General features: G+C 36.7%; 1 protein-coding gene across 9 annotated transcripts in view; it reads left to right on the top strand.

The window, feature by feature from the left end:
- The window catches only part of ECT2 (epithelial cell transforming 2), a 67,675-nt gene extending 51,335 nt beyond the window's left edge, over positions 1-16,340 (top strand). For 4 of the 9 annotated variants that reach the window (XM_082393942.1, XM_082393940.1, XM_082393938.1 and 1 more), the window contains 3 exons: positions 10,780-10,887; positions 11,854-12,000; positions 15,020-16,340. In XM_082393942.1, the coding sequence (XP_082250068.1) occupies positions 10,780-10,887; positions 11,854-12,000; positions 15,020-15,109 (345 nt within the window). In that variant the 3' untranslated portion in view covers positions 15,110-16,340. Of the gene's footprint in view, positions 1-10,779; positions 10,888-11,853; positions 12,001-13,492; positions 13,762-15,019 lie in introns of all 9 variants that reach the window. The other 5 variants (XM_082393937.1, XM_082393936.1, XM_082393935.1 and 2 more) reach the window with 2 other exon arrangements.
- The last annotated feature ends 1,003 nt before the right edge of the window (positions 16,341-17,343 follow it).

Below are 17,343 nucleotides of genomic sequence, written 5' to 3'. Positions count from 1 at the left end.
CTTTATGTCTGTTACCATTTGCCTTTTGTATTTAGGTGCTCCTATATTGCATATGTTAACAAGTGTTATGTTAACGAGTGTAATAGCCTCTTTTTGTATTGACCCTTTTATCATTATAGAGTGTCCTTTTTTATCTTTATTACATGAGTTTTAGAGTCTGTTTTGTCTGATAGGAGTATTGCTAGACCCACTTTCTTGTCATTTCTGTTTGCATGAGGTATCTTTTTCCATCTCATCACTTTCAATCTATGTGTGTCCTTCACCCTAAAGTGGGTTCCTTGTAGGCAGCATATTGTAAGTTCCTGTTTCTTTATTCAATCTTCCACTCTGTGTCTTTTTTTTTTTTTTTGAAATTTCATGTAATGTCTGAAACATTTATATTAACATATTTCCATACAAATAACCCAATGAAAGTTTAGTATTAGTTGTCTTGTTTGTTTTTTTATACTGCAGGTTCTTATTAGGCATCAATTTTATACACATCAGTGTATACCTATCAATCCCAATCGCCCAATTCAGCACACCACCATCCCCACCCCACCGCAGTTTTCCCCCCTTGGTGTCCATATGTCCATTCTCTACATCTGTGTCTCAACTTCTGCCCTGCAAACCGGCTCATCTGTACCATTTTTCTAGGTTCCACATACATGCATTAATATACGATATTTGTTTTTCTCTTTCTGACTTACTTCACTCTGTATGACAGTCTCTAGATCCATCCACGTCTCAACAAATGACTCAATTTCGTTCCTTTTTATGGCTGAGTAATATTCCATTGTATATATGTACCACAACTTCTTTATCCATTCGGCTGTCGATGGGCATTTAGGTTGCTTCCATGACATGGCTATTGTAAATAGTGCTGCAATGAACATTCGGGTGCATGTGTCTTTTTGAATTACGGTTTTCTCTGGGTATATACCCAGTAGTGGGATTGCTGGGTCATATGGTAATTCTATTTTTAGTTTTTTAAGGAACCTCCATATTGTTCTCCATAGTGGCTGTATCCATTTACATTCCCACCAACAGTGCAAGAGGGTTCCCTTTTCTCCACACCCTCTCCAGCATTTGTTGTTTGTAGATTTTCTGATGATGCCCATTCTAACAGGAGTGAGGTGATACCTCATTGTAGTTTTGATTTGCATTTCTCTAATAAGTAGTGATGTTGAGAATCTTTTCATGTGCTTCGTGGCCGTCTGTATGTCTTCTTTGGAGAAATGTCTATTTAGGTCTTCTGCCCATTTTTGGATTGGGGTGTTTGTTTCTTTAATATTGAGCTGAATGAACTGTTTATATATTTTGGAGATTAATCCTTTGTCCGTTGATTCATTTGCAAATATTTTCTCCCATTCTGAGGGTTGTCTTTTCATCTTGTTTATGGTTTCCTTTGCTGTGCAAAAGCTTTGAAGTTTCATTAGGTCCCACTTGTTTATTTTTCTTTTTACTTCCATTACTCTAGGAGGTGGATCAAAAAAGATCTTGCTGTGATTTATGTCAAAGAGTGTTCTTCCTATGTTTTCCTCTAAGAGTTTTATAGTGTCGGGTCTTAAATTTAGGTTTTTCATCCATTTTGAGTTTATTTTTGTGTATGGTGTTAGGGAGTATTCTAATTTCATTCTTTTACATGTAGCTGTCCAGTTTTCCCAGCACCACTTATTGAAGAGACTGTCTTTTCTCCATTGTATATCTTTGCCTCCTTTGTCATAGATTAGTTGACCATAGGTGCGTGGGTTAATCTCTGGGCTTTCTATCTTGTTCCATTGATCTATGTTTCTGTTTTTGTGCCAGTACCATATTGTCTTGATTACTGTAGCTTTGTAGTATAGTCTGAAGTCAGGGAGTCTGATTCCTCCAGCTCCATTTTTTTGCCTCAAGACTGCTTTGGCTATTCGGGGTCTTTTGTGTCTCCATACAAATTTTAAGATGATTTGTTCTAGCTCCGTAAAAAATGCCATTGGTAATTTGATAGGGATTGCATTGAATCTGTAGATTGCTTTGGGTAGTAGAGTCATTTTCACAATGTTGATTCTTCCAATCCAAGAACATGGTATATCTCTCCATCTGTTGGTATCATCTTTAATTTCTTTCATCAGTGTCTTATAGTTTTCTGCATACAGGTCTTTTGTCTCCCTAGGTAGGTTTATTCCTAGGTATTTTATTCTTTTTGTTGCAATGGTAAATGGGAGTGTTTCCTTCATTTCTCTTTCAGATTTTTCATCATTAGTGTATAGGAATGCAAGAAATTTCTGTGCATTAATTTTGTATCCTGCAACTTTACCATGTTCATTAATTAGCTCTAGCAGTTTTCTGGTGGCAGTTTTAGGATTCTCTATGTATAGTATCATGTCATCCGCAAACAGTGACAGTTTTACTTCTTCTTTTCCAATTTGTATTCCTTTTATTTCTTTTTCTTCTCTGATTGCCGTGGCTAGGACTTCCAGAACTATGTTGAATAATAGTGGTGAGAGTGGACATCCTTGTCTCGTTCCTGATCTTAGAGGAGATGCTTTCAGTTTTTCACCATTGAGAATGATGTTTGCTGTGGGTTTGTCATATATGGTCTTTATTATGTTGAGGTAGGTTCCCTCTATGCCCACTTTCTGGAGAGTTTTTATCATAAATGGGTGTTGAATTTTGTCAAAAGCTTTTTCTGCATCTATTGAGATGATCATATGGTTTTTATTCTTCAATTTGTTAATGTGGTGTATCACATTGATTGATTTGCGTATATTGAAGAATCCTTGCATCCCTGGGATAAATCCCACTTGATCGTGGTGTATCATCCTTTTAATGTGTTGTTGGATTCTGTTTGCTAGTATTTTGTTGAGGATTTTTGCATCTATATTCATCAGTGATATTGGTCTGTAATTTTCTTTTTTTGTAGTGTCTTTGTCTGGTTTTGGTATCAGGGTGATGGTGGCCTCATAGAATGAGTTTGGGAGTGTTCCTCCCTCTGCAACTTTTTGGAAGAGTTTGAGAAGGATAGGTGTTAGCTCTTCTCTAAATGTTTGATAGAATTCACCTGTGAAGCCATCTGGTCCTGGACTTTTGTTTGTTGGAAGATTTTTAATCACAGTTTCAATTTCATTACTTGTGATTGGTTTGTTCATGTTTTCTGTTTCTTCCTGGTTCAGTCTTGGAAGGTTATACCTTTCTAAAAATTTGTCCATTTCTTCCAGGTTGTCCATTTTATTGGCATAAAGTTGCTTGTAGTAGTCTCTTAGGATGCTTTGTATTTCTGCGGTGTCTGTTGTAACTTCTCCTTTTTCATTTCTGATTTTATTGATTTGAGTCCTCTCCCTCTTTTTCTTGATGAGTCTGGCTAATGGCTTATCAATTTTGTTTATCTTTTCAAAGAACCAACTTTTAGTTTTATTGATCTTTGCTATTGTTTTCTTTGTTTCTATTTCATTTATTTCTGCTCTGATCTTTATGGTTTCTTTCCTTCTGCTAACTTTGGGTTTTGTTTGTTCTTCTTTCTCTAGTTTCTTTAGGTGTAAGTTTAGATTGTTTACTTGAGATTTTTCTTGTTTCTTTAGGTAGGCTTGTATAGCTATAAACTTCCCTCTTAGAACTGCTTTTGCTGCATCCCATAGGTTTTGGGTCGTCGTGTTTTCATTGTCATTTGTCTCTAGGTATTTTTTGATTTCCTCTTTGATTTCTTCAGTGACCTCTTGGTTATTTAGTAACGTATTGCTTAGCCTCCATGTGTTTGTCTTTTTTACATTTTTTTCCCTGTAATTCATTTCTAATCTCATAGCGTTGTGGTCAGAAAAGATGCTTAATATGTTTTCAGTTTTCTTAAATTTACTGAGGCTTGATTTGTGACCCAAGATGTGATCTATCCTGGAGAATGTTCCGTGCACACTTGAGAAGAACGTGTAATCTGCTGTTTTTGGATGGAATGTCCTATATATATCAATTAAATCTATCTGGTCTATTGTGTCATTTAAAGCTTCTGTTTCCTTATTTATTTTCATTTTGGATGATCTGTCCATTGGTGTAAGTGAGGTGTTAAAGTCCCCCACTATTATTGTGTTACTGTCGATTTCCTCTTTTATAGCTGTTAGCAGTTGCCTTATGTATTGAGGTGCTCCTATGTTGGGTGCATATATATTTATAATTGTTATATCTTCTTCTTGGATTGATCCCTTGATCATTATGTAGTGTCCTTCCTTGTCTCGTGTAACATTCTTTATTTTAAAGTCTATTTTATCTGATATGAGTATAGCTACTCCAGCTTTCTTTTGATTTCCATTTGCATGGAATATCTTTTTCCATCCCCTCACTTTCAGTCTGTATGTGTCCCTAGGTCTAAAGTGGGTCTCTTGTAGACAGCATATATATGGGTCTTGTTTTTGTATCCATTCAGCCAGTCTATGTCTTTTGGTTGGGGCATTTAATCCATTCACGTTTAAGGTAATTATTGATATGTATGTTCCTATGACCATTTTCTTAGTTGTTTTGGGTTTGTTTTTGTAGGTCCTTTTCTTCTCTTGTGTTTCCCACTTAGAGAAGTTCCTTTAGCATTTGTTGTAGAGCTGGTTTGGTGGTGCTGAATTCTCTTAGCTTTTGCTTGTCTGTAAAGCTTTTGATTTCTCCATCAAATCTAAATGAGATCCTTGCTGGGTAGAGTAATCTTGGTTGTAGGTTCTTCCCTTTCATCACTTTAAGTATATCATGCTACTCCCTTCTGGCTTGTAGAGTTTCTGCTGAGAAATCAGCTGTTAACCTTATGGGAGTTCCCTTGTATGTTATTTGTCGTTTTTCCCTTGCTGCTTTCAATAATTTTTCTTTGTCTTTAATTTTTGCCACTTTGATTACTATGTGTCTCGGCGTGTTTCTCCTTGGGTTTATCCTATATGGGACTCTCTGCGCTTCCTGGACTTGGGTGGCTATTTCCTTTCCCATGTTAGGGAAGCTTTCGACTATAATCTCTTCAAATATTTTCTCTGGTCCTTTCTCTCTCTCTTCTCCTTCTGGGACCCCTATAATGCGAATGTTGTTGCATTTAATGTTGTCCCAGAGGTCTCTTAGGCTGTCTTCATTTCTTTTCATTCTTTTTTCTTTAGTCTGTTCCGCAGCAGTGAATTCCACCATTCTGTCTTCCAGGTCACTTATCCGTTCTTCTGCCTCAGTTATTCTGCTATTGATTCCTTCTAGTGTAGTTTTCATTTCAGTTATTGTATTGGTCATCTCTGTTTGTTTGTTCTTTAATTCTTCTAGGTCTTTGTTAATCAGTTCTTTTATCTTCTCAATCTTTGCCTCCATTCTTATTCCGAGGTCCTGGATCATCTTCACTATCATTATTCTGAATTCTTTTTCTGGAAGGTTGCCTATCTCCACTTCATTTAGTTGTTTTTCTGGGGTTTTTTCTTGTTCCTTCATCTGGTACATAGCCCTCTGCCTTTTCATCTTGTCTGTCTTTCTGTAACTGTGGTTTTTGGTCCACAGGCTGCAGGATTGTAGTTTTTCTTGCTTCTGCTGTCTGCCCTCTGGTGGTTGAGGCTATCTAAGAGGCTTGATGGGAGGCTCTGGTGGTGGGTAGAGCTGACTGTTGCTGTGGCAGTCAGAGCTCAGTAAAACTTTAATCCACTTGACTGTTGATGGGTGGGGCTGGGTTCCCTCCCTGTTGGTTGTTTTGCCTGAGGCAACCCAACACTGGAGCCTACCTGGGCTCTTTGGTGGGGTTAATGGCAGACTATGGGAGGGCTCACACCAAGGAATACTTCCCAGAACCTCCGCTGCCAGTGTCCTTGTCCCCACGGTGAAACAGAGCCACCACCTGCCTCTGCAGGAGACCCCCCAACACCAGCAGGTAGGTCTGGTTCAGTCTCCCCCAGGGTCACTGCTCCTTCCCCTGGGTCCCGATGCACACATTACTTTGTGTGTGCCCTCCAAGAGTGGGGTCTCTGTTTCCCCCAGTCCTGTCGAAGTCCTGCAATCAATTCCCACTAGGCTTCAAAGTCTGATTCTCTAGGAATTCCTCCTCCCGTTGCTGGACCCCCAGGTTGGGAAGCCTGACGTGGGGCTCAGAAGCTTCACTCCAGTGGGTGGACTTCTGTGGTATAAGTGTTTGCCAGTTTGTGAGTCACCCACCCAGCAGTTATGGGATTTGATTTTACTCTGATTGCGCCCCTCCTACCGTCTCACTGTGGCTTCTCCTCTGTCCTTGGACGTGGGGTATCCTCCTTGGTGAAGTCCAGGGTTTTCCTGTCAATGATTGTCCAGCAGCCAGTTGTGATTCTGGTGCTCTCGCAAGAGGGAGTGACAGCACGTCCTTCTACTCCGCCATCTTGGTTAATCCTCTCCCATCCATCTTAAGAATGAGATGGCCAGTAGGTCCTTGGATTTTCAATTCTATTATCCACCTTCCATACAGTTCTGTAGGTTAGAAGTCCCACACAGGTCTCACCAGGATAAAATCTAAGTATGGTCAGAGCTGCATTTCTCTTTGGAGGCTCAGTGGAGAATCCATTTCTTTGCCTCTTTCAGCTCATAGAAGTCATCCACATTCCTTGGTTTGTGGTCCCCTGCCTCTATCTTCAAAGCTAGCAATATTCCATCTCTCTGACCACTCTCTTGCAACCACATTTCCCTCTGAACCTCCTCTGTGTCTTTTTATTAGAGAATTTAGTCCATTGACATTTTAGGTAATTACTGATAGATATGTATTTATTGCCATTTTAAATCTTGTTTTCCAGTTGATTTTGTATTTCTTCTTTGTTCCTTTTTGTTTTTCATTTTGTAGTTTAATGGTTTTCTTTTTTTTTTTAATTTATTAATTTATTTATTTATTTATTTTTGGCTGTGTTGGTTCTTCGTTTCTGTGCGAGGGCTTTCTCTAGTTGCAGCAAGCGGGGCCCACTCTTCATCGCGGTGCGCGGGCCTCTCACTATCGCGGCCTCTCTTGTTGCGGAGCACAGGCTCCAGACGCGCAGGCTCAGTAGTTGTGGCTCACGGGCCCAGTTGCTCCGCGGCATGTGGGATCCTCCCAGACCAGGGCTCGAACCCGTGTCCCCTGCACTGGCAGGCAGATTCTCAACCACTGCACCACCAGGGAAGCCCCGATGGTTTTCTTTTGTTTTATGCTTTTGTTCTGTTCTTTTTGGTTTTTGTGAATCTGTTGTATATTTTTCATACTCTCCTCCCCCACATTTTATGATTTTGATGTCCTCTTTTACATCTTCATGTTTATTGTTTTGATGTTCATTGTAGTTATCATCGCTTTCACAAAACTTTATTTTTTTAATCTGTATACTGGCTTAAGTGATTTACTTTCCAATTGAGATATTTCTCTTTCCTCTAGATTCTTGCTTCTTTTCTATTTAGAGAAGACCTTTCAATACGCCTATTAGGATAGGTTTAATATTGCTGTATTCTTTTAGTTTTTGCTTGTCTGAGAAATTCTTTATCTCTCCTTCTATTCTAAGTGATAATCTTGCTGGGTAGAGTATCCTGGGTTGCAGCTTCTTCCCTTTCAAGACTTTGAATATATCTTGCCACTCCCTTCTGGTCTTCATTGTTTCTGTAGAGAAATCAGCTGATAGCCTTATGGGGTTTCCCGGGTAATTAACGCTTTGTTTTTTCTCTTGCTGCCTTTAGAATCCTTTTTATATCTTTAACTTTTGCCATTTTAATTATAATATGTCTTGGTGTAGGTCTGTTTGGGTTCATCTTGTTTGGGACCGTCTGTGCTTCCTGTACCTGGGTATCTGTTTCCTTCTTTATATTTGGGAAGTTATCAGCCATAATTTCTTCAAATAAATTTTTGATCCCCTTTTCTCTTTGTTTTCCTTCTGGGATCCCTATTATGCATAGATCTGGATACTTTATATTATCCCATAGGTCTCGTTTATTGCTTTCCTTTTTTTTTTTTTCATTTGTGTTTCTGTTTGCTGTTCTGATTGGGTGATTCCATTATTCTATCTTCCAGATCACTTATTAGTTCTTTTGCATTATCCAGTTTGCTATTGATTGCCTGGAGCTCAGCTTTTGTTTTGGCAAATGAGTTTTCTAATTTAATTGCCTCCTTTTTATAGTTTTTAGTTCCTTTTTACAGTAATCTGCATTTCTATTGGTAGACTTGCTTAATTACTTCAGTATTTTCATTACCTCCTTTTTGGACTCGGGATCTGCTAGACTGCAGATGTCTGTTTCATTGTTCTTTCAGGGGAATTCTCTTGGTCTTTTAATTGGGAGTGTTTCCTCTGCTTCATTTTACTTCTATCTCTGACTCTGAATTAAGGAGAAATAGTTATCTGCTGTGGTCTTGAAGGGCTGTTTTTTGTGTTTCCCTGTGTAGCCTTCGTGAGTGTAATATTTTTGTGCAAGGGCTGTTTTTATTATGGATGTCTGCCACATTTTTCTTTAGTGTGTGTTAGCCGTTATCCCCTTAATAGGGGGTATGATTGTTACCGTGATGACCAGAGCCTGCACTGGATGTTGAGAGTGGCCTCCTCTTTGCTCTTTGGTTGTCACAGCTCTGTCAGGGGCAGGGTCTGCTCCCCATTTGTTGGAGTAGATGCCACCAGCTCTGTTTCTGGACTGGTGTGAGGTAGGTGGGGCTTGAATGCCCCTGCTGGGAGAGGAGGCCCTGATTATTCCTCTGCAGAAGCTGTCTACTGGGAAGTCGCTCTCTGGTTTTGCCTGTTACCTGTCGTGTTGGCTTACCAAAGTATACAGTCTTTGGCACTCCCCTCAGTCCCACCTCAACCATGGGAATTCAGGCAGTAAGCTTGGGTATCCCTCAGTTGCTGTGCTCACAAAGCCACTAGCATAGATCTTTTGACATGGAACCACTGAGGTCAAGCACTGGTACGCCTTGTTCGCGCACCTGGACTGGGTCGAGCACCTGGACCCACCGTAGGAGCTACTGAGTCAGCCCAGACCCCGGCCCCACCTCTGTGTGTGAGTGCCAGCAGAACCTGCTATCGCCAGACCTGCCCCAGCCACAGGAGCGCCAATAATCTACTCTGATGTTCTGCAGGCACTGGGTTTATAAAGCTGTCTCAGGTGCACAAATCCGCAGATATCACAGCTGCTGGAACACTCAGATTTCAACCCTGCTTCTGAAGCTGTGCGGCTGCTGGCCATAGGCTGGGGTTTCAGCCCTGCCTCCATGTGTGGGCGGCTCACCCAAGCTTGCTTGCTCCCAAAACATAGAAGCAGAGCCTCACCCTCTGTGAGCACACTGAGAATGAGGCTGCTGTTCCAGGCCCCGCCCCTCTCTTTGAGCTTGCAGATTAACAATGGGGCGTCAATGACAGATCTGGGTTCCTTCTTGCGCATGCCCCCCGTTTGCAGCTGTGGACCACACTCCAGCCCCTTCAGGCTGTCTCCATGCAGCCAATCCCAGTCTTCTCCTCAGGTCTGTCCTCTGAAGCCCAAGTTTTGGCACTCAGCCCCTGTGTGTACCAGCAGATGTGGGTCCTAGACTGGGGATTGCAGTGAGATGAACAGGGCCTTCTGTGCAGGTCTCTCTATGTTCTTCTTGTTGCACACAGGCTGCAGCACTCTCCTCCAAACTTCTGAAGCTCCCTTTCTCACCCCGCTGATCTTCCCTGCTGGTAAAGCGGCTTCCCAGGGTGAGGGAACCTTTCCTCTTTCACAGCACCCTCCCAGGGGCACAGATCCCGTCCCGATTCCTGTTTTCTTTCTTACGCCCTACCCTGTTAGGTGGTGATCTTTCTTGCATTTTGGTTTTATGAGATCTTCTGCTGGCATTCAGCAGGTTTACTGTGAGAATTATTCCACATGTAGATGTATTTGTGGTATATTTGTGGGAGGAGGTGAGCTCCACGTCCTTCTATTCCACCACCTCCTGTGGTCCTTGATTTGTTTGTTTTTTCTGTGGGCCAAGAATATGTTGTTGTAAATAAAGGATTGTTCCACAAAAAGGTTCATAGAAGGAAATACAGAGCTAGTGCGTACAACAGAGTGCTGACGAGGAAAGAGATGCAGACAGCTTTTTGTAAAGCCAAAAAACTGCTCATTATAAGGAAGAATTTTTTCTCATAGTTCTAGATATCCATATATAAAATGGATTTCTGCAGTATAGTGATTGCCTATTATAGAGATTACTCCTGCATTTATCACAATGTCTGACTACATGGTTTATGTAGTCCTTTCTAAATTTATAACCATGATTCTGAAATGTAAACGGTTAATGGAAAAATTTCCTTAAAATAAAATCTATTGAATTACTAGCCACAGGATGGCTATTAATTCTAGAACTGAAATATAAACAGTTAATGAAGATATTTCATAAAGTAAAATTAACCACAAGATGGCAGCAAACATTTAACTATATCCTGATTTATACTGTGTTAAACCACAAAATTCTTCCCAGTTGTGAAAGTTTGTTACTAAGAAATGTTTGTAAATTCAGATATTAGGCAACTTCAGTTGAGCTCTTTCCTACATTTCAAATATTATGCATAGTATATTTTTTAAAAGCCCTGAGTCAGTGTCTTATCATTTGAGAACTTTTGCCATGTTGAAGAGAAAATATTTCTACACTCACACACACACACACTGTAAAAAATATAAAAATCTGATTCTTTGAATCAGTTTTTGTCCTTCTGTTATATACTTTTTGAGGCCTTAAATAAATTTCAGAGTAGAAACGATGTCAAACACATCAGAAATCTTGAGTAGCTTCATTTATATATGCTCCCTATGTGTGCATAGAAGTTCTTAAAGGTTTGATTTTAGGAACAGTTGTGTATTTTTATTTTTATTTGTTTATTTTAAAATAAAAATATTAATTTTCAACAGGAGAATCTTATTTACACTGCTGATCCAGAATCCTTTGAAGTAAATACGAAAGATATGGACAGTACATTGAGTAGAGCATCGAGAGCAATAAAAAAGACTTCAAAAAAGGTGAGTCTTAGTGAAATTATTATTCAGCATATCTCCAAAATGTATTTTTCAGAGTATATTAAACTAGTATTGCCATAGACATCAGGTAGTGTATAAAACAAAGCTGTTTTTGGTTCTAAGAAATGGCCTACAGAGATAATAGTTTAGCTCAGTGAATTCTTTGGCACAGTAATTATAACAACTTGTTATCCTTCCCATTCTAGTTACTATGATACTTCTGATGGTGTTTTAGGTATAGATATGTGCACATTCATGTTAGAAATTGCCTCAGATATTTTTCAGCAAAGGGCACACAGTAGAGTCAGGAAACCTGGGATCTATTCCTTACCATAAGTGTGTTTCAGACTTCTAATGATGAAGATAGCTTTGCTACTTACCTTACAGTATTGAAGTTGTTGAGGACTATACAAGAATGTTGGTAATAGGGCTTTTTAAAAGTAGAACTAGAATTTTAATTTTACAGGTAAAATTTTGCAACTGTAGTCTACTCGCTAGGTTTATAAGTTTTTTGGTTGTTGTTTTCCTTGCCTTTGAGGGGAGGCTTTATACTTTAATCATCATTGTATCTCTGCATTTAACATGTATGATGTATAGTAGATAAACACGTTAGCAGTGATGATTCAAATAAACTCCTACACTTTTTCAATTAAAGAAATTGAGCTTTAAGTGACTTTGGATCAAAGATCTCACAACTAAATTGTAGCAGAATCAGATAACACCCAGGTTTCTTCTCTCATGCCAAATTTTCCCTCCCACTTTCTCCTGCTGGACTAGTGCTCTATGAAACCAAGATGGAGTAATCTACAATGTACTACATTTTCTCACTGCTTTGTCCAAAGAGATTCTAATTCTGCTATATACTTTTTATAGAAAAACTTTTGGTGTGAATTTGGCTTTGTTTACATATAATTGTTCTAATCAGTTAGATTTGTCTAGGTTTTTTAATTAATTGTAATTTAACTCTAGGTTACAAGAGCATTCTCTTTCTCCAAAACTCCAAAAAGAGCTCTACGAAGGGCTCTTATGACATCCCAAAGTTCAGTGGAGGGAAGAAGTCCTTCTAGCAATGATAAACATGTAATGAGTCGTCTGTCTAGCACATCATCATTAGCAGTAAGTGATTTTGATTTAATGGGCTAAATGACTCCAAATTTATGAAGTTGGTGTGGGATTTGTTAACTTTTTAAAGATGGAAATATTAATATCTCCATCAATTTTTTGGAGATATCTAAGCATGTGACCTCTTTACTGGGTTAAGTAACTGAGAAAACCTCACTTAATGAATTAGAGACTTACTTAATGTGTAGTTTGATATGAAATTTTATTGGGATTGAGATGTAGATCTCTAAGAAAGAAACATGTTTCAATCTGGCCTATCACTTTACTGATGTAAATAGCGATGGTTCTATTTATAGATTGGCTCCAGTAATATAGCAGAGACTCAGTTTTATTTCTTTTATTATTTCCGTGATGAATATATCATCTCTGAAGCCGTGAATATCAAAGGATGATATGGGTTCTAAATTCATGTATATGTTTTTAAATGTTTCCTGAGCAATCCAAATTCCCAACAGTGTCAGAATTTTAGTCATTTAATTAATATTAAGGGCATTTCTAACATTTATTACTGTCACTAAATAGTGATGTATCTGTCCTTTGTAAAAATTATTAACCTTATCTACTAAGGTTAAGAAAAGCAAGTGACTGTCACTTCTTAGCTGTATGTCCTTCAGCAAGTTTCCTGTTCTCTCTTATCCCCATTTTTGCAGATGAGAGAAAAGAGGTTAATAGTACTTACCTATGGTGTTATTGTAGAGAGTAAATACACACACACACACACACACACACTCACTCACGTATAATGTGGTTATGTACTCAAAGGCAGTTTGAGTAGTGGTTAAGAACGGGAACTCTGGAACTCACATGTTCAAATCCCGGTTCTGCTGTTTGCTAGCTGTGTGACTTTTGTCAGCTTATTAGAGATCTTCCTGTTTCAATTTCACTGTCTGTAAAGTGAATCTAAAATAGTAGTTGTAAGGATTAAATAAGTTAATATACACAAAGTGCACAAAGGGAGTGCTTTGGTGTTTTTTAAATGGTTACCTTTAATTGTTAAAATTTATACAGAAAAGGCACATAATGCTTAATAACTTATTTTTTTATAAAGCTAGTTAAGTCGTTAGTTAATATACATCAAAGGTTACAGCTAAATATGAGTATGTTTATACAGACTTTTAATCAAGATTAACCTTCCAGTGAGAGAGAAGTTGTACTTAGTTGATGATATAAATTTTTGCAAAGAAATTTGATTAATGAAAAATATACTGAATTGACAAAATTTAGCATTCATTTACTAAAATCGGATTGTAAGCTTTCTGAAGGCCAAAGTACTATCCCTTGTTTATTTCCTGCATTTATAGTAACTATTATAAACATTATTGCTTTTCAAACGAAGATAATTGGATTTTATAGAAGAATTTTGGAAAATTAATATATATTATTTATGGTTTTGTCAATTTTATGTAGACAACATAAATAAGAAGTACCTAAAAGATCTTTAAGACATTCATGTCCTCTTCTCAATTGCCTATTTCTGTTCTAACAGATTACCCATTCTGTTTCCACAAGCACTATAATTGGATTTACTAAGCATGGTTATGTTCAGCGCTCAAACTCTACTGGTGGGCGCTCTCAAAACTCCTGGTTTCGATCTATACGTCATTCTGCCTCACGAGCTAGTTTTTCAGAGATGCTAGAAGGAAATACTGAGTTTTCAAATTTCAAAAAAAAGTTCTATCCAAGTCACCTTTGACATTTGTGAAGAATTAGGAGATATGCCAACCAGTAATGGAAACAAGCCTCGTGAAGTTTAATGTGAGCTTATTAGCTATTTGAAGTTTGCGTTTGTGAAAAAAGAAAGTATTTTTCTCCACTGAATTACTTATTAGGTGGGTGGGGACTTTTGAATTCACAACTTTATAACTGCTTTGAATTCACAACAACATAGGCTTAATAGAGTTTATTTGCTTATTGGCACATAAAGATATGTTTGCAAGATAATTTACTCATAAGTCCAGAAAAAATCAGTCCCATTAGAGATTTTCTTACTTATGAAAATGATTATTTAAAAAATAGTAGTAATTGTCCTGTGAAGTAGATTTATATTACCGATCTGATTCTTAATCTTAGATTTATGACATTTATGTAAAATTTATGCTTTTAATATGGCAAATCGTAAAGGTTTTACCTGAGGAAAATGTAAACTATCATACTATCTACTTAAATCATTGCTTTGCTATCACTTGAATGGTAATACTTTACCAACCTAGCTCTTTAAACACTTCATTTTATTTACTACCTAGTTGATGAGAACTTATAGCTAGCTACCTTGCTGGCTCTAAGTTTAGTTACAGTTAGCCATTAATATCTGCTAAAATAAAACAGTACCTTTATAATTTGTTTTGATTTACACCCCCTCTTGAGTGTTTGGTATTCATGTCTGTGTTTCTTTGTTATTAAAAATCTGATGATATTTAACTTTGACACTCTGAAACAATAAGTTTAGACAGCTTAATATATTAATAATCTCTATTATCAGAAGCACTGCTGTTTTGCTCAATTTTTATATGGAACAAAATCATACATACACACAGACACATACAGACATATAAATATGGGTTGCATACATAATATAAAAACTCTTTCAGAGTTTATGACTTTTAATTTAGAAAATTATTTCCCATGAAGTAATTTTACTCCTCTTAATTCTGCTTTATGATTAAGTTAAGAAGAAGCCACTAGGGTTTGTCTTTTTAACCTCAAAACTTATCTTCTAATTTATAATTTAAAAAAAACCTGAAACACTAAGCATATATCTGTTTCAGCTGAGTTCATATGTAGTAGTCTATCCATTTGTTTCTTGTTTTCAGAATGCTAAAATAGTTTTAATTATGTGTTCTCCCCACCCTTCCCCCTAATTTTAAGTTTCTGTTTATTTAAAGAGTTAAATTTTTCAGATGTCTTAATTATTATGATAACTTGTAAAATGTAAAAATGACATGTATGATACTAAACTGTATATTACAATTTTTAAAAGAAAAAATTTTAAGTACAAAATATTTTGTCTTTACAGGGCATCCCATCTCCTTCCCTTGTCAGCCTTCCTTCCTTCTTTGAAAGGAGAAGTCATACTTTAAGTAGATCTACAACTCATTTGATATGAAGCTTAAAAAAATCTTAATTTGTAGAAACTTTTAAACAACCTCATATTCAAATAAGAAACTGACTTAAATGGTACTTGTCGTTAGCACTTGGTGAACGCTGGAAAGAAGGTAACACTAAACTATGCCATTTTATTTTCTTCTTGAAAGAGTAAGGTTAACCTCTTACATTTTTTGTTAATTCATGTAAAAAATTATATTGATTTTGATGTAATTTTTCTCTTTGTTGAATCCAATTGAAGACCAGTCATTTAAGTTATTCATGATATTAGTAACTTTGCCACGTGATACAGTAAATAAATTTTATTGGCTGACGCCAAATACTGCTGTGAATCTCTTTGTATAGTGTCCATGAATGAATTTTTGGAAATAAATATCTGTGTATCTCAATTTGTTCAGAAATTAAGTGATACCACAGTACTTACTAGATAAAAACCTGCATAGATCTCTGAATAGTGGGTTCTTGGTCCACATGTGCTATTTTTAACTGCTCCTTTTGCAGTTTATTTAATAAATAAAGATACAGCATGTGGATTTTAAAAGATTTTCCCCTATTAACAAGAATAACAGTTAAAGGAGATGGTTTCAAAATACGCTTGCAAATTGAGATAAGGGCAGAAAGATTAGAAAATAATGTATATTTTGCACAAACTTGATACTGGTGTATACTTGTAGCTGTTTAAGGGACAATATACTTATGGTGATTTTAGCCACTAGCAAATCTTGATTTAGTTTGATAGTGTGTGGAATTTTATTTTGAAGGATAAGACCATGGGGAAATTGTGGTAAAGATTGTTTATATTCTTTATGAAATAATTCTAAAGTTGGCTAACCTGCTGTAAAATACATAGATATGTGTATGGTCAAATTTTTATCATGGCCTCATAATTAAGTGTAAAACTGAAATACATTTATTTGCTTTTGTAAAATATTTTTCAAACCCTGATGTCATCTTTCACAGTAGTCTTTTTTTTTTTTTTAAGTCAGTAATACAAATTAATCAAGTTCCTATGAATAAATGCATTTTTATTTCCTACCTGTTTAGGGAGTACTGCAAATGTTTAATTGTCACCTAACAATTTTCAGTTATCAGTTATAATAGTTTAACTGACTATATAAATTTTTTTCTATGCCACATATGTACCACTTTTAAATAGTAAATGATCCTTTATTGCTATATTTTAAAAGCAGTTGTATTAGGAAGAACTTTGTAAATAAATACTTAAAACCCAAGTATATTTTATGTTTCATGTTTTAAACAGTTCTTTTAGACAAATTTTCATAGGCCAGTATGAATGCTTATATCAGCCTTTGCTCTGTTGTATATTTGCTTGCATATTTATTGCTTATTTCTCCCTCTATTAGTATTTGTAAGCATTATATATACTTGGCAATGTGTAAGTTAGGAGTCTTTAATCTGGAATCTACTTTGCAGAATGGAGGTAGTGAATCCTATGATAGTTTATATAAGAGTTTGTGTTTATGTGCATGTATGCAGTTTTTCTGGCAGAAAATACACAACTTTTATCATTGTATTGGGATGGAGGGAGCTATGGTTGCCTCCAAAGATGTGGGTTTTCCAAGGAGAGGAAGTGATGTGAGAAAAGGCATGAAGTTGGAAATGTATTGGATGTTCACTGGCAAAGTGTAGCAGGTAGTTAATTTTAACTTTAAAGGGAGCTTTAAAGTCAGTGTGGGAAGGTACTATTACCCAGGAGTGTGGATGCAGGAAGATGTGAGCAAATTGGAACTCATTACTGCAACAGAATACCACAATTCTCATAGACATATTTCTAGAAAAATGTAACTTATTAATACTGATATAGGAAGAAATAGAACACGTATAAATGTTCCTATAAACACTGTAGAAATGGAATCCACATTTTAAATTATTCCTAGAAAAAAATCACCAGGCCCATATGGCTTCACTGGATAATGCTATTCAATATTTAATGAAGAATTAATACCAATCTTACACAAATACTTAAAGAGAATAGAGGAAGGAAACTTCCCATCTCATTTTATGAGTTCCAGATAACTTTGGACATTTTAAGAAATGTTAATCCTATTTGTGAAAATACATTCAATATTTCAAAATGTTAACAAATGAAATATTGTAATATATAAGAAGAATAGTATATCATAACCAAGTTGGGTTTATGCCAGGCACACAAGGTTATTCTAATTTTAGATAATTTATCAGTATATTTTCCTAATAGGTTAAGGGAGAAAAATT

The sequence above is a fragment of the Balaenoptera borealis genome, assembly GCF_965194805.1.
Source record: "Balaenoptera borealis genome assembly, chromosome: 5".
Taxonomy (NCBI): Eukaryota; Metazoa; Chordata; class Mammalia; order Artiodactyla; family Balaenopteridae; genus Balaenoptera; species Balaenoptera borealis.
The sequence above is the reverse complement of the archived record's forward strand: the minus strand, read 5'-3'. Positions and strand labels throughout refer to the sequence as shown.